Here is a 26243-nt window from a genome sequence, read left to right as displayed (position 1 = left end):
CTTCCGATCAAATCACAACAATGACAAAACATCTTTATTTTATATATATTACTTGAACCACAACAAATAATAAGCAATCAGATAAGATTTATTAATTCTTAAAATGCAATGAAAGTATTAAATTGGCAAAGAATAATTCTATGCAGTTGTATGCACATTGTATTCGCTTACTAGATGTTGATATTATCAGGGCCCAGTAAAAGGACGGCACACTTTACCGGTGGATTCCGAGGTCGTTAGTAGATAGTGTACACGCATTTGGGCAAGACGGAAAAATGACCAACTTTCCGAAATCAATAAAGTCTCGGTGCCTTTGAACAATTTAACGGTCATCTCCGTGCTAACCCTGACAATATCGCCAACATACAGTTGCCTTAAGAGTTAAATTCTATTATTGACGAATTGACGAGGCAGTGAACTTATCAAAACGAAAAGAATACTAAATGACATGACATCAAGGCGACAACTTCGCATTTTTAGAATTGAACCAATTTGGACTCCATAAAATGTGATTCACGACTTTCGAAATGGTTTTCTCCCTTTGCATCCATTTATTTGAACAAAGCTCACAATATGTGTCTAGAAAATTGTTACTTATATACAACACCTATTCACAACGAAGCACAAAAGTAATTAATTTTTTTTTTTTAAATTTGATTTCATTTGATTAAAATTTCAATTTTTTATAAGACTGATTGCCTTAAAGCGCTTTATATCACAGATAAACAATGAGCATATGTACAGTAAAATATGGTACACATATAAACAGGTGTCACGTAAATCTAACGCACAAAACATATCTATTTTTTACGAAAAATAATCTGTCAATATTCGATCATATAAGAATACTTTTTTATAACGAATTCTTGAGAACGTCACCGAAACCTTCGCATACAAGAAACCCGGTAGTCAAAGATCAATCTGTCGTCATTCTACTATGCGTCATGGATGGCGTAGTACTGCCATACATGGGATTTCTCCCGATACCAGGGCAACCGTCACATCTACAGACAGCTACAACTTTCCACGTGACAACATTTTCTAGTGGGGAATAGTGACCCATCATTACCTTTCCATCGTCAACTATAATATCAATAAAAAGAAAACAAAATGCCGAATCTGACGCCGGTATTATACATCATATTAACCTAATAATAATAATAAGACAACAACAAAAATCAAACAAACCAACTCATTAGTATAGCAAATCAAAGAAAACATATAAAAACAAACATTTTTCTTTCCTAAAAAAAACAATAAGTGAATGCTATCAGAAAACGTGAATGTTTGTTGCCTCCGAAAAGGAAATACAATGGAGCAAAAGTCAATAATTTTTTTAGGATACTACCTATTTTACGCTCATCCCAAAAATTTCGATCAAATAGGACGTAACAAATACACAACAGCTACCGTTTTCTAACGGCATAAACTGAAATGTGTCGAATGTACAATTACAATGTGCAATGTACAATTACTTTTAAACATTAGCTTACTATATCTTACCTCTCCACATGGCCTTTGGGTTATCATTAGGCACATACGGATGCGGTTTACATTCTTTTGGCATATCTGAAAAGAAAATAAATATGCTCGATTTTGAAAAACATAATATTCACAGAGATGCAAAAATGGATAAGATTGTCGTATGAAAATGAAGTTTTACAGTCATGTAAAGTAAATATTCATACAACAGAAGGCATTCCTTGAATTAGGATTTAAGAACTCGAGAGCTACTGAGAAGAACATTTATAGCATATGTTTACTAGCACCCTCTCTCTCTCTCTCTCTCTCTCACACACACACACACAAAGAAAAAAACAGCAAAAATAACTAAAAATAAAACACACAAATGAAAAACAACGCAATTATTATAGTTCATACGTCTGTCAGTAAAATTGGAATTACCTATGCATTTGATTAGATTGTTGAAATCATAATGTTGCATGGTGAAATTAAAGGTTCCAATTGGTAGTAAAAAATACAATAGTTGGAAACAAGCAGTGTTCACGAAAAAGAAAAAAAATGGGCATAAATGTGTACATGAAATCGAACAGGTGTTTCATGCAGTTGAATTAAAACTTACAAATTAAGCTTACCATTGTTTAAGTCGTCCGCAACATCGGCCAGTATGTCTTTAGCTATAATATGTGCCCCACCATGTGCCATGTATGAAGTAACCATCAGTTGTTCACAAATAGAATGGTCAAGTAAAGTTTCGTGTTGTCCATCGTGACCCATAGAAAGGTACCACATATATTTAGCCATCCTCGCAACATGACCCTCAGCACACATACTATCATTTTTGCCTTTATTAAAGATTTCTTCTGGGTAGTTCAGTATGTTATGCAGCATATTATAAGCATTCTCCCGAATGTCATGAGGAATTTCGAACAAGTCATTATCTATAAACATGAAAGCAGTTGCGGTGTGTTGCATTATTGTTGGTAGCATGTAGTTATGCATCGTTGGAGACATTTCGTGTGCATGCCAAAGAAGTCCCGCTAAACCTTCAAAGACGGGTCCCAACGTTGTTCTGGTCACGTTACGTGGTACTTCACGTCCGAGCATCTTCATCATTTCAATCAGGTACTTCATTCCCATGACATGCTGTAGTCCGTAAGATAGTCCTTGAATTTTCATTCTCATGACCTCGTCTTGGACATCATATGTATTGTTTCCAAACATTTCGATTTCGAGTTTCAAATCATCGAATGAGTTCATAGGGTTCATAGTTTTCATCCTCATTTTCAAGTTGTTAAGAGTGCTCATTCGGGACATATCTAAAGTATAATTTGAATGACCATACATAGCGTGAAATCTAGTATGACGTTTGATTAAGGGCCACGTGCTTTTGCATGGGAAATGTCCATTATTGTATGTTTCGTAAACCCACGGAATAAGTTTGTTCATCACTACAAACTTTCCGATACCAACTTGTTCAGCCTGACTATCGGCTTTGTGTGCATCAATTGAATTCCACTTTTTATCATCAACCTAAATAAGACAGGGTGTGATGATATTTTCAAATATAAATTCTAATATATAGTGCAACTTGTTTCCTTCATATGGTGTATATATATTTTTTTTCAACTAGTTCGATATGCCCGAGTTTTTAGCGATGTTTTATACTTTAATGGATGAAATCTCTTTATAGCCGCTTAATTGTTAAGTCAATGTGTTCGTTACCACAAATTAGTTAACACTTTTACTAAATTCTTTCATATATATGAAGATTTGATGCTAAAGTTTAATTGTACTTGCCGTAACTTAATACAAAAATGGAATTTCACATCCTAGTTTTTATGACAATGTTAAAAATAATGCTCAATTATACAGAACCCTTTTAGTCAAGAAAAATATTTGATTACATTGATCTGTAAGGATCATTTTCCCGTATTATTTTTTTGTTGATAAATTAGATATTAATTACCTTTATTACATGTCGTTTGTTTTATGTTGATTCGTTTTACGTTTTTTTTATATAGATAAGGTTGGGTTTTGCCTATCATAAAAGACCGCGTGATGACCTGTAGAAGTTTTATTTTTTGCTGCTTGGCATTTGGTGGATGACTATTTCATTGGCAATTATACCACATTTCCTATTTTCAAATTTCATAGTATCTGCTGCATAAATTGCATTTAGTATATTTGCACATCGTCAAAACCATTGCAGTAGTACTTTAGAATGTTTTAACTAAGTTAATTTGTAGTATAGAGTATTTAAAAAAAAAGTCGAGTAATCGTAGTATAAGTTACCATGACAAAATAGTAGTAGTCATGCGTATACGATCTTTGAGTATGCTTCATGCCACGTAAATGAAATGAATCAAGGGCGTTTAAACTTTAATTCCGAAATACGATGCTTACGCAGTAATATTTTAACTTACCAAATATTTGTACATCCTAGTTTCAGGCATATACATTTCTTGAAACATTAAATACGCCTCTCGCCCAGAAAGTGACAAATTTGGAACAACGTCGCATGTATCACTTTGGTCTGAAAGGAAAGAACATTCTTTCTATATTTAAGATTTTTGTTTTATAATAATAGTTTACTTTAAGAGTATACTTTTCTGACGATTAAAATAAAGCAATTGATGAAATTTTAAACTGTAAAAGTCCAAGCTTTTCGAAAAAAAACTTTCTGCCTATAAGTCATATTTTTACGGAGTATTGATTGTTTTCTTTCCTTTTAAATTGATTTATTAGTGAATTTATATAAAAATACAGTCTCTTTTAGATAGTGCTATTGCGCATGTGTACTTTGTTTACAAATCATACATGTATCTCTGTTGTAAGTCCTTTCAAAACACGCTTCTTTCTTTATGTACCCACTGGTATCGGATGTTATATGCTCATCATGCGTGATTCTTTTAATGTAAATGAAAATATAAGTAAAAGTTCATGTTAAAATTTCACAAATAAAAAAAAACATTCGTTCAACAATGTAATCGTAAATATTGGACTATTAAGGTATGTATTACCCGCACAGTCTACATAAACATTCATTTTAACGAAATTGTTGCAGGGATTAGAATCATTCAGCATTCCGAGTGGATCTAACATTATCACCAACTCAGCATCACCTAGAATGACAATATGACAATATGACGGTTTGGTATATTTGAAATAACTAGTGATAAAACATACACACGAAAACGGGTACATAAAGTCCCATAATGAGTAAAGAAATTGATAAAATTTTCCACCGTCTACTATAGTATATGCATTGCATCAAAATATTGGCTCACATTTCTGGACCCACCGGATAAACAAACTTACAAACAGCAAAGTGTAGAACAGATGGACATGACGAATTCAACTGTTTGGAAAATAATATATGGAGTAGATCAAAGTACCTGGCAATTGACGTTTTAGTAAAAAAAAATGAGACGAATTAAATGCTCAAAAGTGTCCGATGTTTTAACAGTTTAGAACCTATTGCCTTTAAGGTAGCTTTATCAATTGAAAGAACTATTCTGTCTTACTTGACATAGGCCTTATTTATCCCCAAGTGGAGCATATGCCACTGACAATGCCTCTCCATCTCACTTTGTTCTTTGCTAGTTGATGTATGGTATTCCAGTTGTGAACATTTTCATTCATTTCTTTATCGAGAACTCTCCTCTTAAGATGTTTACAAAATGCTGGAATTTTTAATCGACAACATATTTGTCCAGTGTGGTGGACCCGTTTTTCAACAAACAGTCGGCATTCCAATGGGAACAAATTGTGCTCCTCTACTTGCTGACCTATTCCTTCACTCTTATGAGGCTGACATTTATAGCTGATCTGATCCGAAAGAAAGAATATCGTTTAGCTAGATCCTTTAATCTCAGTTTCCGCTATTTCGATGACGTATTATCTTTAAACAATCCTAATTTTGGGGATTTTATACATCGCATCCACCCCAAAGAACTTGAGATAATGGATACTACAGACACTGTAAAGTCAGCCTCATATCTTGACCTACACTTAGAAATCGATGGTAAAGGAAAACTATCGACCAAACTTTACGACAAGCATGATGACTTTCATTCAGAATTGTCAACTTTCCTTTCATCTGTGGCAACATCCCTTCAGCACCTGCGTATGGAGTGTTCATATCACAACTCAAACGTTATGTCAGAGCTTGCCGAAACTACACAGACTTTTTTTATCGCGCTAGAATTCTAACAAAAAGGCTTCTGGAACAGGGTTAAGTTGCTACAAGATTGAAGTCATCACTACAATGGTTTTTTGGTTCTCATCATGAACTCGTGGATCGTTACGGTGTATCCATCTACGACATGAAAATTGATTTGTTAACGTGTCATAGTTTCCCTTTCCTCTTTCATCTACCACGGACTGGACTTTTTATGGGCAACTCGGCTGTGTTTCTAGAAAAGCAGAGGATGCTTACCCTACCGGTGCACCTGGTCCATGCTCCCAGTTTTTAGTGGAGTCCGAGTTGCTCGTTTACTTTGTTACTTTGTATGTATTATTTAGTTACTTTATCTTTGTTGTGTAGGTTACAGACCACCAATTCAACCAATGAGCATTTGGAACGTACGCAAAAATAGTCCTACGCAGAAATTACCCCTGTTCCTCATAGTGCTGTGAAAAAAGTTCTCATCTTATTTAAAAAATTTAAACAGTTTCTGAAAGGAAAAACATTTCTGTGCATTTTGCTTCTTGTGATGTGAAGCCTAATCTCCATAATGATTTTTAAATATACCCCTATCTTGTGAAAACACTGGGATTTCCCATGCTATTTATAGACCCTTCACTTCCGGTGACCAGTACTGCACTGCAAGTCTGCTAACCCCACATGCCATTCTGAGGATTGTGAGCTGACATATGTAGAATCATGCTGATATATAGTCCTCTGCAGGTTAAAGTTAAGGTAAAGTCCAGAGAAGCCATTGAATATTGTGAAATTAGCATAGAAGCCTATGGGAAGTGGACTTTTTATCCCGTATTGTTAGCTTTCCTTTCATCTGTGGCAAGACCCCTTTAGTATCTGTGTATGGAGTTTTTAACAACTCACACGTTATGCCAGAGGTTTTTGTATTGCACTAGACTTCTTACAATTAGGCTTCTGGAACAGGGTTATATTACTACAAGATTGAAGTCATCACTACAGAGGTTTTATGGTCGTCATCATGAACTCGTGGATTGTTACGGTGTATCCATCTGCAGCATAAAAACTGATTTGTTCAACGTGTTATAGAATTGTTTTCCTCTTTCGTCTACCCCAGACTTGACTTTCTATGAGCAACTCGGCGGTGTTTCTAGAAAAGCAGAGGACGCTTACCCTACCGGTGCACCCGGTCCATGCTGCTAGTTTTTAGTGGAGTCCGAGTTGCTCATTTCTTAATGTTGCTTTGTACGTATTATTTTGTTTATTACAGTCTGTTTTCCCTTCCTGGTCTTTGTCCTTGGATTACATTCTTTGGATTTCCGCTAGAATCTTAGGTCCCTTGGTTACTCTCTCAAATATCTTTTCATGAAAGTTTGCGTTTTTATATATCCAAAGCAATTTCATTTTTGAAATAGGCATATCATCATTTGGAGAAACAATGAGGTTTGGTAATTTTCTATGGTCTCGTGATCGCCTATTTTCTTTTTCCTCTTATACAGTCGGAGTAATACCTTGATGTTTTCTTGAATTTGATATTTATTTATGATGAATACCCTTTTCGTTCACTTGGTTCTGAAGAACTTGTTCATCTATAGCTTCTAATATAACATTTGTATTGCAGTTGATGTTGGTGTGCATTATACTGTATATTGGGTAATATTTGCAGAGTGCATATTGTCCATTGTTAAGCAGTCTGTTTAAAACGCAAATTATAATTTAAAAACTTGGGTATTTATTGCATTACTCAACATCCGTAAAGATTAGAATCGGAAAAAAAATTGTATACGTTTTCTGCCTAAAATCTTGTACGGCAACCAAAATTACTCGTCTAACGGTATTTGATTATCATCATACTAAGGTATCTGAAGCCGTTGGTGGTATTAAGCTGGTCTAAAATCGACCATTTTTCTACCTGTCATGGGTATTGGACTAACATGGTGAGTACATTGTTGTCAAATAGGACATTGGAGAAGTTGTGAATTTCTTCTTATTGATTAATTAGTTGCAATGTATTGATTTTCAGTCCCATCCTGGAAAATTTAAGTCACCTTCATCGATATTGATTGCACTTTTTTCTCCAAATTCTTAGATGCTTTAAGAGCTTATGTAGATGTTTCATTAAGTTTAATTATGACCCATACTATTTCACATCTGATGTCTAATTCCGGTTCTATTTTATTTGCCCTTTGAACTTTCTTGATGGAAAGCACAACACGACCACTAAATTTCGTTGTTTCTATTTTTCCCGTGTATATACCAGGGTTAACGTATTTTTAGATCAAATATAGACACTTGTAGGGAATCATAAGATAAGTATCATATCATAAATTGAAAGTTTCTTCAATATTTTTCTTCTCACGATTTGAACTTTAAACTTAAACAATTGTCATTTTTGGCATTTCAAGGAAAAACAACTCTAATAAAGAATTCATGTATCCCTTACACTAAAAGAGACTTCATTGAGCATTTACTTAGAGCATTTCACTAACTGAAATTTCTCAAGGTTTTAGCTTACAAAATAAACAAATCATTTTTCTTTCATTTCAAAGACAATAACAATAACATGACAATAAAGAATTGGCGCAAACTAATTCATACTTTAGTGAACATCCTTATAAGAACATTTCTATAATTAGAAATTATAGAAATAGAGCATCACGGGCTATTAAGGTATTTTGTTTTGTCGTAGAGAGAGTTGATGTACAACAAGGATTTAAAGGCTTTTTGTACGCCATATATCATTACATTTATAGTTTCTTTCTATAGAGTTTTCAGATACAATTTATAAGCTAAAAATGAAATAAATAATAATAAAAAAAAATAAATAAACATAAGTAAACTTCAGTTATTCTTTATGGAGATTTTAGTCGAAATTGACAACTTATAATCGACAGTTCCTAGGAAAATATTACCTAGATATACTGATGATTACATTTGGTAACAACCCAATGAGGGGTGGAGATGGGAATGTTTTTTTTATTTTTAAAGTTTACGATAACAGACAGACAGTTATCACAATATTCAGTCGCGTAATAAAACCCATATAGGGAAAGAGTCGTATAATTTTCTTATATTTACCCACAGATTCACAACTAGTTTAAAAAAAAACTATGTTATAAACTTATGTACATTTTGGTACAGACGAGGTAAAATAAAAGTTCGACTCACCGCATACATTAATACCCATGCGAAACTGCACATTTACTGTCATCGATGGATGTTCAATAGCCTCGCGCATACCGTATGCATCTATGCCTACATGTTGAGATAAGAAAACAAGAAACAAACACATCAGTACCTGAGATAGTGAATACAATAACTTCTGAAATCCATATACTTCAATTAAGACATTTTTTGCGAGCAAAGGAAGATTAAAAAGACAAAAAGAATCGCATTGATATTGCAATACAGTCTAATTCAAAAGCGAGATATGCTCCAAATCATTATTTCCAAAGAACAATCAATGAATATACCTTCAGTGAACATAAAAACACCAATGGCAGAGTCATCAAGGCTGAATGACGGTACATCACACATCGGGGTTATTGTTTCCATTGATCCATGATGGCGTAAGAAGAACATCACCATTTGGGGGTTTTCCATTGTCACGTTGTCAAGTCTACGGTTTCCATGGTTATGTACTAGTATCTGAAAATTGCTTATGATACTAATGAATGATTAAAACAAATTAAGTAAGTTTAGCTTTAATATATGAAGTTTAGACATTGGCTTCTCTAAATAAAACATTGTAGACTTGCAAGTACATGTGATATGAAAATAAGAACACTCTCATTTCCGACACGATTGTTGTATGCTGTAAGGTTTGTTGAGGAGATCCGTTTTTCGAATCGTTTCAGTTTTCTATGTATTTGGTTCATGTAGCCTTAGGTAACATCCCTTACTAATAGAGATTGGAATTAAGGTCTAAGCGTTGCTTTCGTTCTTTAACTTTCTTACCTTATCAACCACAATGTTTTGATGTTTGAGCTGATCCACTAATCTGGATCCATCAGCTGCCAAACGTATCGTGTGGTTCGGTAGGTTTGCTGAGACTTCCAGCTCAAGATCGATATCTGATTAAATGTAGTATTAATAATAAAATTATATTATGAAGCAATCCACAACATGGTCAGTTATATAATGAAGTTAAAACATTTGAAACATAAGAAAAAGTATTTTATCAGGGTTTATGCAGATACATAGCGCTTGTTTCATTTAAAACAAAACTAAACGTACGTGTTTAGTCGATTAGCATGTTCAACATATACTTCAGCTAGGTAGGGCTTAGGTAAAACAACAGAACTTTGTTCGTAGAAACGTATATTGAGCATGCTCCACACATGATCATTGACTATCAAAAACGGTCTATTTACCAATAAATAGAAATTGATAACAAATCGTCTCGTTTGTCACAATGTGTGGTCATGAACTTTTCACTGTCACCGATTTCAAAAACTTTGTCACAATTTTTGAAAGACTAAGCCGTAAAAATAGAAAAATATTACTGACGACAAATTCTACAATTAAAATATTTTCAAATTTAAGATTTACCAGAGAAATCACAGACTCTGACTGCTCTTTGCGCAGCTGCATTCTTGATCATTCCATACTGATGTATAGCTGCTATGATATATCCTATGTAAAAATGCGGAATGAAATTACTTATCTAATTGCATTTAATCGAATGTTTAATTAATGGTTTAATCACGAATTGTTTTTTGTCGAATCGTGATTGGCTTATTTGAAAGATTCTGGGATTTAGAAAAAAATATTGACATCACGGAATATAAGCTGCGAAACAGTATTTTTCATTAAAACGATTGATTGTTTTATTTCAGCAGTCGATATATTGATCTTTTTAACCGAACCGAACAACCACAGCAACTCAGATATAGAGATTGCCTCCTTTCCCCCCAAAATGTATCTTTACTTCGTTTTATTTTCTGATTGGTATACGAATTACAATTTTGTTTACTTTTCGACCTATGTATACATGGAAGTGAATACCTCTGACATTATAGGAATGATAGCCTATATAACATGTGTTTTTGTGATGCGATTAAACTGAACTACGTATCAAATATACGTGTTAACAATAATACCTGCTCCACAAGGTATATCCGAATTATCGATAGATAGTTGAGATTTTAGCGACCATTCATGATATACATGATCCAAATCTGTAATAAAGAATAAGAATAATTACATATTTTTCATAGAAACATATTCAAGAAATCAAGTACAAGTTTTTTCCTAGTCATATTCGTATAATAAACATCAGCGCTTTATCATGCTTCATTTAAAATTCCATATCAGGTTTGGCATAACAAAAATATATATTAAACATACCATATGTTGTATGATGGAGAGGGACTGCAAAGTCTGTATTTGGAAAGCTGGAGAAGTGAAACATCAATTTACCATCTAGTAGGCTTGTATGGCTACCATTGTACATTAACATAAATTCAGGACCACATACAGTCTAAAAGTTATAAACTAAAAGGTAAAAACATGTCAAAACATTTTGCACTCAATTTAAAGCAAAAACAATACACATACACAGACAAAAACACACAGACATTCAAACACAAACACACAAAAAAAAAAACAACCAAAGAAACAAAAAAAAACAAACAAAAAAAAACAAAACAAAACAAAATAAAAATAAATAAAACAAAACAAAAACAAAAATCTAACAATAATTAAAGGGTTTTACACAAAAACAATTATGAGATATGATAAGACAAGGTTTATTAGAACCAGCCTTATATTTCCTTGTTCATTACATTTGACATGATGATCCTTACAAGTGAAGAATTTTAAAAATTAATATAACTTTTTTTCTTACATGTTTTTATCTCCAGTATATGATTGAAATAATATTATATGACATATCTATGTGACATATCTATGTAGATAAACTGTGTATTACATGAATATCCTTCCAGTATTCCAGTTGGACAATGTTGGAAATTCCCGGGCAACTGAAGTACAACGGCCCATCCTCTTCGTACTCAACGGCTATGGCTGAAAAGACAAACGTAGCGGGCATAACTTTTCTTTACCAAACCATTTTATATTGGAATTTTAAAAGGGGACAAACGGAGCGTTTTACATGTCAATAATCGTTCACAAAGGGTAACTCAAAACTGTAAAACGTTAATTCGTGCTTGATATTAAATTTTCATTTATTGAGCAGTTTTGTTGGATTTTAGGCTTATAAATATTGTAGTAATTTAATTTATTGTTCTAAAACTTCCATTTGCAAATGAGGATCCAGAGATTTACAAGAAGGGGCCTTTACACGGACCCCAAATATTTCTTCAAGAACAATATGACAAAATACGCATCAATTAATAACCGTGAATTGCTTTTGGATTTTCTGTCAGTGATTAAACTATTACTAAAATAGTGATAACATTGAAAAAATATATCCGCATATGATTTTGGATAAGAATATTGTATTAAAGAGTAATCAAAAGAACCATGGTTATAGCGGTAATCAAAAGATTGTAATATAAACATAAAGTAACTAAAATCATACATACAAAGTAACAAAAGCAAATGAGCAACTCGGACTCCACTAAAAACTGAAAGCATGGACCAGGTGCACCGGTAGGGTAAGCGTTCTCTGTTTTTCTAGAAACATCCACCCGAGTTGCTCATAAAAAATCAAGTCCGGGCTAGACAAACGAGGAAAACTATGACCCGTTGAATAAATCAGTTTTCATGGTGCAGATGGATACACCATAACGATCCACGAGTTCACGATGACAACCATAAAATTTCTGTAGTTATGACTTCAATCTTGTAGCAACATAACCCTGTTCCAGAAACCTTTTTGTTAGAGTTCTAGCGCGATACATAAGGTCTGTGCTCTGGCATAACGTATGAGTTGTGATATGAACACTACATACGCAGGTGCAGAAGGGATGTTGCCACAGATGAAAGGAAAGTTGACAGTTCTGAATGAAAAGTCATCACATTTGTCGTAAAGTTTTCCTTTACCATCGATTTCTAAGTGTAGGTCAAGATATGAGGCTGACTTCACAGTGTCTGTAGTATCCTTTATCTCAAGTTCTTTGGGGTAGATGCGATGTATCAAATCCTCTAAATAAGGATTGTTTAAAATAATACGTCATCGATATAGCGGAAACTGAGATCAAAGGATCTAGCCAAACGATATTCTTTCTTACGGATCAGATTAACTATAAAGTCAGCCTCATAAGAGTGAAAGAATAGGTCAGCAAGTAAAGTAGCACAATTGGTTCCCATTAGAATGCTGACCATTTGTTGAAAACCACGTCCACCACACTGGACAAATATGTTGTCGATTAATAAAATCCAGCATTTTGTAAACATCTTCCTCTGTATATTTGGAAGATGATTTTGAATTATATCTTACAAAGTATGAGAAATCTCTACCAAGAACTATATATTTGTATCTAGGTGTACCATCTTTTTTTGGAAAAAACAATGATGTATAATGTTTTTAAGTCGGTATTTTAACTGAGTATTGGGAATAGAAGTATACAGTGTTGAAAAATCATAGGTTCTAATGCTATTATATTAAGATAATAGTCTTGAACTGATTGTCTCGAAAAGATCTTTCGAATTTTACAGGATCCACATTGAATTAATACGACTACGGGAGTAACAAGTGTTGTGGTAGGACTGTAGACCCTCTTTGACAGTTGTGAGTATAGAAGTTAAAAGTTTTGAAAGAGGTTTGGTGGTACATTTTGCAGATCCAGCAATGAAACGTTGTTTGTATGGATTCTTGTGGAGTTTAGGAATCCAGTACATAGACGGTAAATCACAATCATCGTCCTTGGTAGAGAGACCAAAAGAGGATAGCACAGATTTATGATTTCCACAATCTCTTCTTTAGAGAAAGTGGTAGCAGTATAGGTCTTATCACTCTTATCTTAAAACTCTCCATTCAAATATGGTCCTTCCGGTCACGTTTTTACGGAAATTTTAAGCATAATCGAAAACGAATCTCTCTGTAAGATCCTGTCTAAAAAGATCCCAAGTACCGTGAACCACGCTCCATAAATTAGAATTATAACTTTAAAGTCCTTATGGATGCCATGGAGGAGTATAAATAATAGACGATAGATACAAATTGACTTGATTATTATGAGCAACTCGGCAGGTGTTTCTAGAAAAGCAGAGGACGCTCACCCTACCAGTGCACCTGGTCCATGCTCCCTGGTTTTAGTGGAGTCCCAGTTTTTCTTTTACTTTGTATGTATTATTTCATTTACTTTATGTTCTTTGATGTGATTGTCTATTTTCCATATCTGGTCTTTGTCCCTGAATTACATTCTTTTGATTTCCGCTAGGATTTTGCTTCCCTATATATTCTTTTAGTCTTCAGTCAATGAAGCATACGAAGTATTAAAGATAAATAAATAATAAATAATAAAAATCGTAAATCACATAAAGTTAAATCACATAAAGTTACTGAAATGGGCACATCGGCGGAGAAAATAAACAAAAGTCCAAATGAACAGAAAACTTAGTCATCTTAGTGTATATTTATGATGTCATTTTTGATGAGAATCTTGTGGTGTACGTTCTGAATGCGTATTGACTTCATCAATTCAAATAATGATTGGATAAACTGGTAAAATTATTTTTTAATACATTTTCTCTGTTAAAAACAAATTGAAATGAAAAACATTGAACTTTTATTATGATGACATTTTAAGAATTATAAGTTATGAGGTATGTCACTTAGTAATATGCTTTGACAAGGCAACAAGGATGTTAGAAACTCAAAATAATGCTGTACGTTAAATAAAACATAAGATGATGGTAACTTCTGGTTAATTCAAATGTTTGAAATACTATGGAATGCAAAACAAAAATCTGACCCTTAAGTTTCGTTTTATATTATAGAAGAATAGAATATCAGATAAATATAAAAGATATGACGAAATTTCATGTTCTATAGTTTTTTAATTGTCTGTGATAAAAGGAAGACAGCCTTAATTTCTATACGAAATCATAATCTATGTTTTTTAGGTAAAATACTTAAGTATATTCATCGTACATCACCTATGAGATAAAATAATTAATTATGTAGACAAAAATATTAGCTATGGTTAACCTTAAATACATATATGCATATAGTTGAATTGACAAGGTCAAACACTTTCAGAACGTACATCACAAGATTCTAATCAAAAAGGATATTTTTGTTATATAAAAACATCAGCCAAGTATTAGTTAAGTAGGAGTTATCTAATATTACTTAGCTGTGTGTAAAGATATCGATTAATATTCGACTCCATTGCCTAAGCAATGTAAATCACAAAAACATATCAATGTATCTAGTTTGACTGAGTATTGTAAAAAATACAACAAATATTCCTTTGTTATTGATGTTTAATGAATCGATTTGTAGTATAAAACATTTTAAAATCTTTTCAGGCAACCAAAAATGAAAGCATTTGAATATAGGAGGCGGAAAATATTGGATTCAGAAAACGTCGTTTTAATCTAAATACTAAAGAAAAATCCTGCGACAAGTATGGATTTTTTGTGCCGGTTTGATACAAACTTAAACTACTCTTTTTCATTAATATTTGATCGATCAGTAGTTATCTAAGCCGACTTATTACATCCATGTAATTACTGGCAAAATAGCAATTAGTGATGTTAAAAGGTACATTCCTTTCATCTGAAAAATTGATTTGCCTTCTCTTTTCTCTACAGTCTGACATAATCAAGCTTTGAAGAGAAATGACTCGGTGGAAAGGAAATCTTGACTTGACCTATGTAAAATACTAGTAATAGTTTTTAACAAAAACCATGTACAAATGTAAATGTATAGACCAACAATTCATTAAACTTAAATAGATCAACTGCCAGTAATCCTTATTTCTCATAGATATTCTTTTTTTTTTTTGGTCGAACGTAATTAAAATCAATGATAAACATGCTGTAAACATGATGTAATTGAATGAAATTAAAGATTAAACTTGTTGCTACACTTCTTCTAGACTGCAGTCATCAATACAAAAGTTTAATGGTCGTCATCATAAACTCGTTAATCGTTAAGATGTATCCATCTACACCATTAGAACCGATTTGTTCAGTGTGTCATAGTTTACTTTCCTCTTTCGTCTATCCTGCACCTGAAATTTTTGAGCAACTCGACGGGTGTTTTAGAAAAGCAGTGGACACTTACCCTACCGATACACCTGGTCCATATTCCCAGTTTTTATTGGAGTCCAGGTTGCTTTACTTTTGTTTCTTTGTAAGTGCTATTTTGGTTATTTCCCTTTTTAGTGTAGTTGTCTGTTTTTTTTCTGTCTAGTCTTTATTCTTGAATTATATTCTTTTGTTTTTCACATTAATCTTGATTCTCTCGGTTACTCTTTAACTTAACATGACATGTTCGTATTTAATTTTGCAACCTCACGTCAAGTTCGAAATATGACGCAAAATATGATATTCTATATGTGAACCATTTCAAATCGTTGAGACGTATATGATTGATCTTAAAAAAATAAGAATGGGTTTAATATAATTTCTCAAAATGACGTATAATTTCGGTATTCTTTTTATTTTGATTTGCTTCATTTTCTCTATCAAGATTCTACCACAGATATTTCTCATGCACTGATGGATAGTTCGCAATATGAATAATTAAAACAATAATTAGTTGCAATAGAAGTAGACTGAATATATAAATACTGCATCATGATAGAAATATGATATGAACCACAGACAACCCTAAATGTAAACTGAATCGAAACTATTACAATGTCGCATAGGAAATTGTACGTATAAACTAGAATGTTGCATAGATTGAAAGCAATAAAATCATATTTACTTCGGGAAATGTATCTGATTGTTTCAGTGGTTGCCTCACATCTACTGAGACTTTAACGGCAATAAAGGTCTGATGACATAAATAATGTAACAGAGTAATGATCGTCAGAATTACATATATACACATTATATATATAGCTGGCCGAGTGGTCTAAGGCACTGGATTTAGTGCAGGCGGTGTTACCATAGATGTCACAGCGGTATGAGTTCGAATCCCGCGGAGGGAACGACCAAAAATTTGCTTCGCAAATATGACAGTTCTAACATCGTTGGAAATTTTTGAGACCCTTCTATAAGTTGATGTATCTTCATTGTATCAATTTGATCCGATGGAGCAGTGTAGCAAATGGAGTCGTCACATTCTGAGACGTTATATATATATATATATATATATATATATACTTATGAAGTCTTTAGGGAGGTTGTTATTATTGTGTATTCAAATTATTACTCGTGTTTAATTAAAAAAACTTATATTAAACCTTAAAAAAAATCAAGAAAACAAAAAACAACAAAAACGAACACAAACAACCAAACAAACTAAGAAAAAAAAAACAACAAAAAAAAAAAAAAACAACAACAAAATAATAAAATAAAATTAAAAAAAAACAATTTTTTTTTCTATAGAAGTCGGACTTGTCTTACCACGAACTAAATATCATTTACTATTTACCAAAATTTTGCGTAGAAATAATGTAGCTTTTTTGACATACTCTGGTAGAATTAATCGGTACTTCATTTGGCTTCCCTTTTCGATAATGTTTGTAAAATACAATCATTTTCAACGAATGCCAACGAGAACATCAAGAAACATTTTACACCTTTGTTCGATGCCAAAAGCATTTGCTCTCACTTTTGGGGGAAGGTTTAATGGGCTATCATCCGTTTTTTCGTAAGCTAAAAATGGTGTGGCGATTTGAAAGTATTTTTAGAAGAAGGTCTGGAAAAAGAACCTCACGTTTCCTTTTACAAACTGTTTACTTTTGCTTTGAGTGTATTTTTGTTGTAAAAACAAAAGCAAACAGGTACATGGACCGTTTGTAAAAGCTTATTTACGTAACAGTTTTTGATAAGAGGAATTCACATCGCTTTTTAAAAGAATAAATGAATTATTAAATATAACAGAGCAAAAATGTCCTTTATTACCAGTAAAACCTATAGTTTACCCTGGTTATATTAAAAGGGCAAATGTAATTTTGGGATAACACATAAGCGAAAAGTGTTATACTTTTCTCCCATTTGAGCACTTCATATAACTCGAATACATTATTTGTACATGTTCTAATGATTGTCTAGTAATTTAATCCTCTTTTTCATATTATGTGAATTTATGTTATACAATTTAACGGCTCCTGTAATTGCATCATGTAAATTTCCTATATCTCTTCCTACTGCTTAAATTATTTTGTCAGTTTTGATAACTCTCCATGGTTATTTGGCTTTATTTTTAAGCTTTATTTTAAGTTTTATGGTCGTCCCTATGGTCATTTGTGTTAATTTATGTGCGTGTTTTAGTTATGTCATGTTCTTTGTTTTGTTTTTTTTTTTTGTGTCTTTTTTCTTAGTCCGGTCGCTGTGCGTGGATTGACTTTATTTTGATTAACGTCCTGGACCCTTAATTTTCCTTCGATGGAAAACTGAGTTTGTCAGATATTTGACATACCACAAGTGTTAAAATAATTTCGTCTTTTAATGACAATGGATAATTTTCAGTACCGCTATTTATCATGAATGGGACATCGAATAGATAACTAACATTTTATCGAAAATTTGTCTGTACGTCGTTTAAAACATTACACGTAGCTGTAAGTTTTTGTAATTATATACTTCTTTCAATATATGAATACTTTTTCACAGGCCATATTGAATTTCTTTTTTCTTGGCGAATTATATTGGTCGCTATTAAGCATGCATAATTTGATTTATCATCTCATAATTATTGGACAATTATATGCTCAATATACATTATGTTCTAATTTAAGACGTTTTTTAAAACTCGTTCAGTGGATTTCAATCCAGTTTTTTTTCATTTAATTCTACCAAATCAGATGATAATGGAAGTAATGAAAGTTTTAATATCCGTATTCTTTTTTTAAACTTGTAGCGTTTTTGGACTACTGATTAAATTAAAAACATCCAACTCATCTTAAATTATCTTAAATACACATACAAACTTCAAGATATAGTTTATTATGATTAATTTTTCTGAACTTTTTCAATCAAGACTTTTTTCTTCTTTTCTCAAATTCCAATAAAGACAGATGAAAACATTCATTATACAAATACAACAAAGTTTAGTTTTACCTGTAGAGACGTCAAATGGTAGAAGAAAGACGAAAAATACCAAATTCCATGTACTCGCCGCCATTTCAAAGCTATGACTATCGATATAGATATAACCAAAATAATATCCCCATGGTAACTGAGTCGTTATATATTTGACCAGGTAAAAATTGATTTTTCTGTGCTTTTGAAATAATGGTGCTAATTTGATATCGTATAGTTGAACACACGTTAGAGACGAGGTGGGAATAAGCTGAACGGCTACATTATTTGTCAAATTACATTGTTGTAGACAATTTTCTCAAATATCACATAAATAGTTTATCAATTCCAGTTGTTTTAAGAGTTTATCCAGGAAAACAATTTCATGTGTTTTTGTGCAACTCGACGGGTAATTCTAGAAAAGCAGAGGACGCTTACCTATTGGTGCACCTGGTCCATGCTCCCAGTTTTAGCAGAGTCCAAGTCGCTCATTTATTTTTTTTTTACTTTGTATGTATTATTTTGGTTATTATATGTCCTTTTTGTGTGTGTGTCTGTTTTCCATGTCTGGTCTTTGTCCATGGAATTACATTCTTTTAATTTCCGCTTGAATCATGGTTCCCTTGATTACTCTTAGTTGATATTTAAGTCATGATTGATCTGCATACGGCAGATATAACATATAAGTATACATCTATAGTAGACCTTAAATTCAAATATATCTGACTGTTTTTTTAATTAGTAATTGTATTCATAATTCAGTATAGAATTTTTACAATGAATAAACAACTTTTGAAAATTTTTGATATGTGGAAATCCTAGGAATCGTTTATCTTGTAATTGTACTTATGACTTGTAGTGATTTACATTTTCAACCATCCTAGATAAACGTTCGATAATTGTTGTGAACTTTTCCAAAGATTCCACGCAAACTCCAGGACAGAATCGTTGACCGGCGTTATTAAAACGAGAAATTGTAAAATTCTAACACATTTCTTACGTCTTTTGTGAAAATATCTAACTTCTAAGTATTCATGTTTTCCTTTATTTATAGTCATCATGAACATGCACACAAAGCTCTCTTGTAAACTTCAGAATTTTTTTTATTAACATGGTTTATGACATTAATTTTTTAATTCATTTGAAATATTTTTGAAGCAAATTATCTGTTTATAAGTTTTTTTTATATGTTTAATTCAAATGACTGAATACTTGGGTGCATTCGTTATTAAGTTTTCTAAGAACCATCAATGGAATAATATGTGTATTTCCTAGAAAAAGATGATGTTTGGAAGATGATTTTGTTGAAGAATATCATTTGTGCATAAGTATAATTGTTCATTGTATAAAAGTAAACACCTTCGGTTTATTTCTAGAAAAAAAATGATGACAAAGTATACTCTTTAATATTGTACGGACTATTTGTGCACCAATCACTGATAAAATTGACATCGGTATTTGAGTACTTCTCTGCCTAAGAATCATGCAAAATGTATATAAGGTATGGCACATGAAGAAAAAAAACGCAAACATTTATTGCATTATCCAAGTGTTTATACTTTAGGACCTTGAAAAATAATCATCAATGTGTTTGTTAAGTTAGCCATTTTAAAGTTATTGATAGGTCAAATTTAGTTAAAACTGGCGGGAATTTCCCCCGTACCTTCCCCCATATAACCAGTAAAATATCTACGCCACAGATGCTTCAGAATAAATTTAAATACTTTTTTAACTAGATGTATTGAATATGTTTGAGACAAAAAAAAAGACCATATTTACCAGAAAATTCCTCTTTCATTAAATGAAGATCGTGTCAGAGTTGTAGAATGACATATTGTCAAGAACGGTAGTGACAAATGTAAACATTCTTAATGACAATTTGCCTCTCTATTTCATCATTTCAATACTTTTGGATTTAGATCTTTAAACATATTTGATTCTAATCCTGTTGATGATATGTTACTCTTGATACTTTGCAATATATAAGACTGTTATTTTTTTTCATCAATTTCAGAAAAAAGCAATGGTCACCAATATTTATTTTTCATGGTAAAAAAAAAAACAAACAAAATATACAAATACTAAAATTGATATACATTGTTTCGAAATATTATACATACACTTAGATATATGCATTGCACCAATTGTTTTTTGTTATGCATCTATTTATGAAGGAAAAATAAAAAAAAAATTGGAAGACTGTTTATACAACTTTTGTACATATAGATTAAAAAACTTTGGGGAGCGCAGCATGGTACGACCGCGTTGTCGAACCCTGCACAGTTGGGGGAAGTGTGGACACAATATTATATTTTGACACTCTAAGGTAAAGGGACTTAAAATTCATTATGGAAACAACTACTGGTTTGGACACTATATTGCACAAAATTTAAAATCAAAATAAATAATTTCAAAATCAGAACAAAAATAAAATGGTAGATTTTTGGGGTAGTAGTCCTTTTGACCCTAGGTATCTAAAAGGTGATTGAAAATTTTCATAGGGAATCCAATTAGAAAAATGGAATCGGACCAATAATAAAAAAAAAATCATCTTTAGGGGTTTGACCTCTTTGATCCTTATAACTCAAAAACGGTTCAAAACGCATCAAATATGCCGGATACGGTAGTTTACCAGAATTAAATAAGCAACACAATAAAAAGAAAATTATGAAAATCGGAAGAAAAACAAACATTCTACACGGGTTTCAATAACCTTTTTTGGTCCCTTTTCTAAAACGATAAGGGCCACCAAATCCAAATTCAATAGGCAACTTCCGTTAGTGGTTAGTTAAATCATATCCAAATTTCATAACAATTGGTCAACCGGCAATTTAAGTACTTAACACTAAAACAAAGTTTCTACGGGCGACAACGACAACAGACGACAGTGTCATAGCAATATACGACCACAAATTTTGATCATCTTGGTAAATTGAGTTACAATTTCATTGAAATGCACCGAAAAAAAAAACACAATTCAAGAGCAGATAATCTGTCAAAAGTTTTTTTTTTCAAACATTCTATTGAAAATTTTCTGAGCAAATCCAGTGATGCAGAGATCAAATACTGGTCTTTTCAAATAGTGAAGCATTCTTGAGTGAAATTATATTGTCAGATCGGTGGGGTTTTGACATGCATGTTTCTGATTTTTTCCATTTTGCCGGATTCTTACAAAACCGTACACTTAATAACCTCATTCTTGAGTTATTAGTCATAAATCGCATGTCTTTCTTCTCTAGTGCATCCCAGGGGTTCATTTTTTGATACCTGATAACAGCATTTCCACAACATCATCGGGTTGTCTTTGCTGTACATCGGGGAACAAATGGGTTTTTCTGGGTGATATCGACATACATCATTATCATCGGTAACTGCAGATTTACACCGCTTACACTCTTGTAATGTACTCTTTCTGAACTTCTTAGATGGTCTATGTCTTATATCTCTCATTTGGTCATTCTCATAACTTCGTATTCTGGTTTTCAACATTTGATTTTCTGTAGTGAGGGTGTTAATTTGATCATCTTTCGTTCTGACCTTTTTTTAAAAAACAAAAACCAAAACAGCACATTGCTACAATCAGTTTTTTTATCTTAGAAAATAAAAAGTGAAATAGTAAATAAGTGTACTAATAGTTATTAAATGCGCTTCAGTGTAATTTAATCTTTCATTTATAAAAATTAAGCTAGAAAAACGTCATCGGAAAATATTACTGTTCTGACAGAATTTCCATTTGACCAGATTTGCGTCTAAAAAATCATTCACTCTACATTCTGTTATTGTATACTTTCCCTTATGAGGGAAGAAAATCGTATCAGTTTTCTTTGAAATGATTCTGTTAAAATATTGATCAGGTATACCTGTAACATGTGCTTCTGTTTTAAGTCGTTAATTTGATTGGTTTTCTCGTGCACTTCATTTCTAAGATCATTTATAATTCCTTCGTTAACTTCTCTCTAGAATAAAAATTATATATGCATACTTAAAAAGATGTCAAAGGATTTGGAACTCATTTATTCCTCAGCAGAGTTCCATATTAAATAAGTAAAAAGTATTTGACGGAAGTCTAGTCGGTGTTTGACTAATTTTAAAAGCAATTACACTTGACAAAGACCAAACCTTATAAAACGCATATATTTCCAAACACAATTACGACAACATCTGGAGAGTAGATACAGAGTAATACAATTTGACTGTTTTAGTAAATGTTTTTTTATGTTGGTTTTCTTATTAGCCATCAATGTGAAGTATTTAAGAGTGTATAATTTATGATAAAGCTACTACACATGTATGACGATCATTGTATTTTGGCATAGTATTCATTAGAAAAGAGACACAGTGTTTTATAATTTACAGGACACGAATATATATCACATGCGGTCTTATTATTCAGCGTTACCATGGTAATACCGTACAACTATAAATTTATTCTGATTAAGAATGTTCTTTTCGGAAAAATAAAACGTAATATAATAATAAATAAAGTAAACAAACATGCAATATCGAACGATCCTCGTAGCAAATTTGAGTTTGGTATTTCCGATATAAGCCTTAATCATAACTCATCACCGGGACCCGGTTTCAACAAAAAATCTCTAATTGAGATTTTCCTCAAATCTTCAATTTCAAGCGACCTAATTGGTCGAAATTTGAGTTGAGGAAGGATTTGAGAAACATCTCAATTTGAAATTTCATACGAAACCAGGCACAGGGTTTGACTGACCGGGCTATCATAGTGTTAACTTGTATATGGCTTAGTTCGTTTCTTGGGAATTTAGTTCAATGAAAACCTACCTCAATGTCTATAAACTCATCGTGTTGTCTTTTTTCTCTTCTCATCGCTAAACAACAATGAAAAGTTTGATGATGATTTAAACTTTACTTTGCCCATAATGTTTAATAAATTACTTATAATTCATGACAGCAAATTAAAGACTACATTGATTTTGATGAACTGGAAGCAGCGTTTACTAGTTTTAAAAACTGACAAAAAATTACATCGAAATATATTTTTCGTCCACTGGTTAAGCATTATAATTATAAACTAACCATTAAGTTCTCTTCTCAGCGTCAGATTTTGGTGCCGAATTTCGCCATTTTGATTTTCCAGATTATGTTTTTCTATTTCAAGCGCGGTTACTCTAAATCTGTATGAGTTACATTCTCTGCTTACTCTTTCCAAGTCCAAATTGGACGATGGTTCGGTGTGTCCAATGGCAATGGACCCAGGTTGGGTACTCACACTCGAGTTCAATGTGTTAATCATTTACCTGTCGTTAAACACGAATCCGGATGTGAGCAATTTAAACATTTATTTATTTCTCGCTGACCTTGTTATGTGATGTTTTTGCTTATACCCCTGAATATATATATATATATATATATATATGTGTGTGTGTGTGTGTCATAATATTACAGAAATGCAAATGTTTCTCATTAATATATATAAATTTGACAATAAGCGATAAAAGTTGTCCTACATTATCATTCATTATCATTAACTTACGATGATTTAAAAATTAAATTGATAAACCGATATGATCTCTTAAGTTGTTGTACCTTAAGTAATCTCTAACATTGGATACATGGGTCCACTTTACTTCCCGTCAAACTTCTTTTTGTTGAGTTCGAGATCAACTAAGCATAAATGTATATGTAAAAGAAAGGAAAGTTTTTCTTGACCTCAATAGCTATTTTAAAAACGTTTGTGAAAAACGGAATTACCGGTTTATTGATCGTTAAAGATAGATATAGAATATAGACTGTACAATCCCCGTCCACCCGTCCATTCATTAACCTTTTTATGGTCATTCTCATGATTAAATACCCCCTTTAATTACGAATTAATTAATCCTCTAGGATGTTTAGAAAGCTTATAATTGCTTTAGATCATTGATGCCCATTTAAAGCCATTTCAAACCAAAAAAAAAAAAAAACAACAACAACAAACAAAAACGAAAACAAAAAACAAAAACAAAAACAAAGAAAGAAAAAAAAGAAAAGAAATAAAGTGAGATCATGACCACTAATAGTAGCTATGCCTCGGGGTGACAACAATTTTCTCGGGCTAACAAACTGCTCTAGCTATACGCAAGTTATTTATACAATGGAAAAATCTGGCAAGTAAAGAACTAATTGCATCATAAAAAATGCAAACAAGTTAACCAAATTCTATTTAAAGTTCTTTGAGATTCTATTAATAATAATATCATATTACACTATCGGTATTACCACTTTCAAAAGCACGTCATAAGTCGTCTCGTGACATACATGTCTGTTATTTACATCCCTATTGTTTCATTGTTTGTTTATATCTACACTGAGATTGTTTCAAGTTGAAAGGCGAATTTTTTTAATGTCTATATATCATCAAAAACAATCAAATCTTTTAAAGCTTTAACACGAAAGATTCAAGGTAATTTAATAAAAAGCAAGTCTATGTATAGAAAAGACCATTTCATAGGCATTGATTATGTAACCATATCGACATCAATTTCTGCATTAATTTGGCCTTGGCCACGCCACTGGCTTTGTTCCTCAATTTATCCCTAATCCCTTATCAAAGTAGTTCAGATACAATCATGCCTTTGGCTGAGGTGCGTTTTAAGTCTGACATTTTATGTCTCCCGTCGCAAAACGGAGACCAAGAAAATTTAAGACGTCCTTATTTTCGGACTAATGTTAAAGATGCAATTATCTAGAAGACAAAATATGATAACATAATGATCGAGTAAATATGAAATGGTAATATGAAGAGCAACGCTATTCCATTTTAAATCAATAAAACAAATAAAAACAAAAACACACTCACCAAGGAAGAAAATCAACAGTCAAATCTGGAGAAAAAAAATCCGATACACGGACACGTGATTTATTGTTACAAGTAATTTATTTTACATTATGAGCAAAGTAAAGTTTAAATCATCAAACTTTTAGAAAATTATTTAAATAATTTCAGAATATGTTTGGTCAAAATGAAGCAGACACATCATCCAAAAGATTATTAAATAAATGTGATATCTAGTACATTGGATTATCGTAGTTAAATTGACAGTCTATAAACCAATGAAATAAGGTTTATTTTAAGTACGTTGGAATATGGAAAGCAATATATAAACTTTTAGATAATCATTTATTTTTAAATCAACCGCATCATAGTCCATACAAAAAAAAAAAAAAAAAAAAAACACAAAAAAAAAAAATATTAAAAAAACACATTAACACCATACTAGTATACTTCCATTAGTTCTGCTACAAAAACTGAAACTTTTTCTAAATATTTGAATTCACTTTAATCGAGATGATTAGTCATCGAATAAGTTGCGAGGGAAATAGGCTACTATGTGTTTTAAAAGAAGCTGTTACATAAAATCATTCTTAACACTTTTCAATAATCATGTTTGTGGTTGATAAGTTGTTACAAGTCAACCTTGCTCTTACCTTGCTCTTAAAATCAGATGTTTTCAGCAAAATACTTGTTAAGGCAGATCAATCTGTTTATTTTAAC

The 26243-nt window shown here is 32.1% G+C and overlaps 2 protein-coding genes across 4 annotated transcripts; both read right to left on the bottom strand.

The window, feature by feature from the left end:
* Window positions 1–21: 21 nt before the first annotated feature.
* LOC148629403 (uncharacterized) lies at window positions 22–20611 on the bottom strand. Its single transcript, XM_088550297.1, has 13 exons — window positions 18776–20611; window positions 11556–11650; window positions 10973–11105; window positions 10726–10803; window positions 10175–10258; window positions 9581–9696; window positions 9097–9271; window positions 8792–8878; window positions 4485–4586; window positions 3888–3997; window positions 2097–2994; window positions 1504–1569; window positions 22–1083 (listed from the first exon to the last, which is right to left on the bottom strand). Exons 1-13 carry the CDS (start codon window positions 18837–18839, stop codon window positions 917–919), a joined length of 2175 nt encoding a protein of 724 aa, XP_088406423.1. The 5' UTR covers window positions 18840–20611; the 3' UTR covers window positions 22–916.
* A 146-nt stretch (window positions 20612–20757) lies between these two features.
* LOC148629402 (uncharacterized) lies at window positions 20758–25751 on the bottom strand. 3 transcript variants are annotated; one of them, XM_088550310.1, is made up of 6 exons: window positions 25548–25751; window positions 24296–24373; window positions 23786–24006; window positions 23531–23577; window positions 22597–22692; window positions 20758–22273 (listed from the first exon to the last, which is right to left on the bottom strand). In XM_088550310.1, the coding sequence occupies exons 3-6, from the start codon at window positions 24000–24002 to the stop codon at window positions 21944–21946; spliced, it is 690 nt and encodes a 229-aa protein (XP_088406436.1). In that variant the 5' UTR covers window positions 24003–24006; window positions 24296–24373; window positions 25548–25751; the 3' UTR covers window positions 20758–21943. The 3 variants fall into 3 exon arrangements, with proteins under 3 accessions (XP_088406436.1, XP_088406455.1, XP_088406445.1); XM_088550329.1 differs by lacking the exon at window positions 23786–24006; XM_088550319.1 differs by lacking the exon at window positions 24296–24373 and having other exon boundaries at window positions 25548–25747.
* Between the last annotated feature and the right edge of the window lie 492 nt (window positions 25752–26243).

The sequence above is a fragment of the Perna viridis genome, chromosome 1, assembly GCF_037379345.1.
Source record: "Perna viridis isolate PV_CMFRI_1.1 ecotype Kerala chromosome 1, ASM3737934v1, whole genome shotgun sequence".
NCBI classification, from domain to species: Eukaryota; Metazoa; Mollusca; class Bivalvia; order Mytilida; family Mytilidae; genus Perna; species Perna viridis.
The sequence above is the reverse complement of the archived record's forward strand: the minus strand, read 5'-3'. Positions and strand labels throughout refer to the sequence as shown.

Coding starts and splice junctions, on each gene's coding strand:
- LOC148629403 (XM_088550297.1), bottom strand. CDS start 18,839: ATGGCGGCGAGTACATGGAATTTGGTATTTTTCGTCTTTCTTCTACCA. Junction 11,651..18,775: donor ACCATTTGACGTCTCTACAG/GTAAAACTAAAC, acceptor TTGTCTTTTCAG/CCATAGCCGTTGAGTACGAA. Junction 1,084..1,503: donor CCCAAAGGCCATGTGGAGAG/GTAAGATATAGT, acceptor TTGATATTATAG/TTGACGATGGAAAGGTAATG.
- LOC148629402 (XM_088550310.1), bottom strand. CDS start 24,002: ATGATTAACACATTGAACTCGAGTGTGAGTACCCAACCTGGGTCCATT. Junction 22,693..23,530: donor ATGAGTTTATAGACATTGAG/GTAGGTTTTCAT, acceptor TTTTTATTCTAG/AGAGAAGTTAACGAAGGAAT. Junction 22,274..22,596: donor AACAGAAGCACATGTTACAG/GTATACCTGATC, acceptor TTTTAAAAAAAG/GTCAGAACGAAAGATGATCA.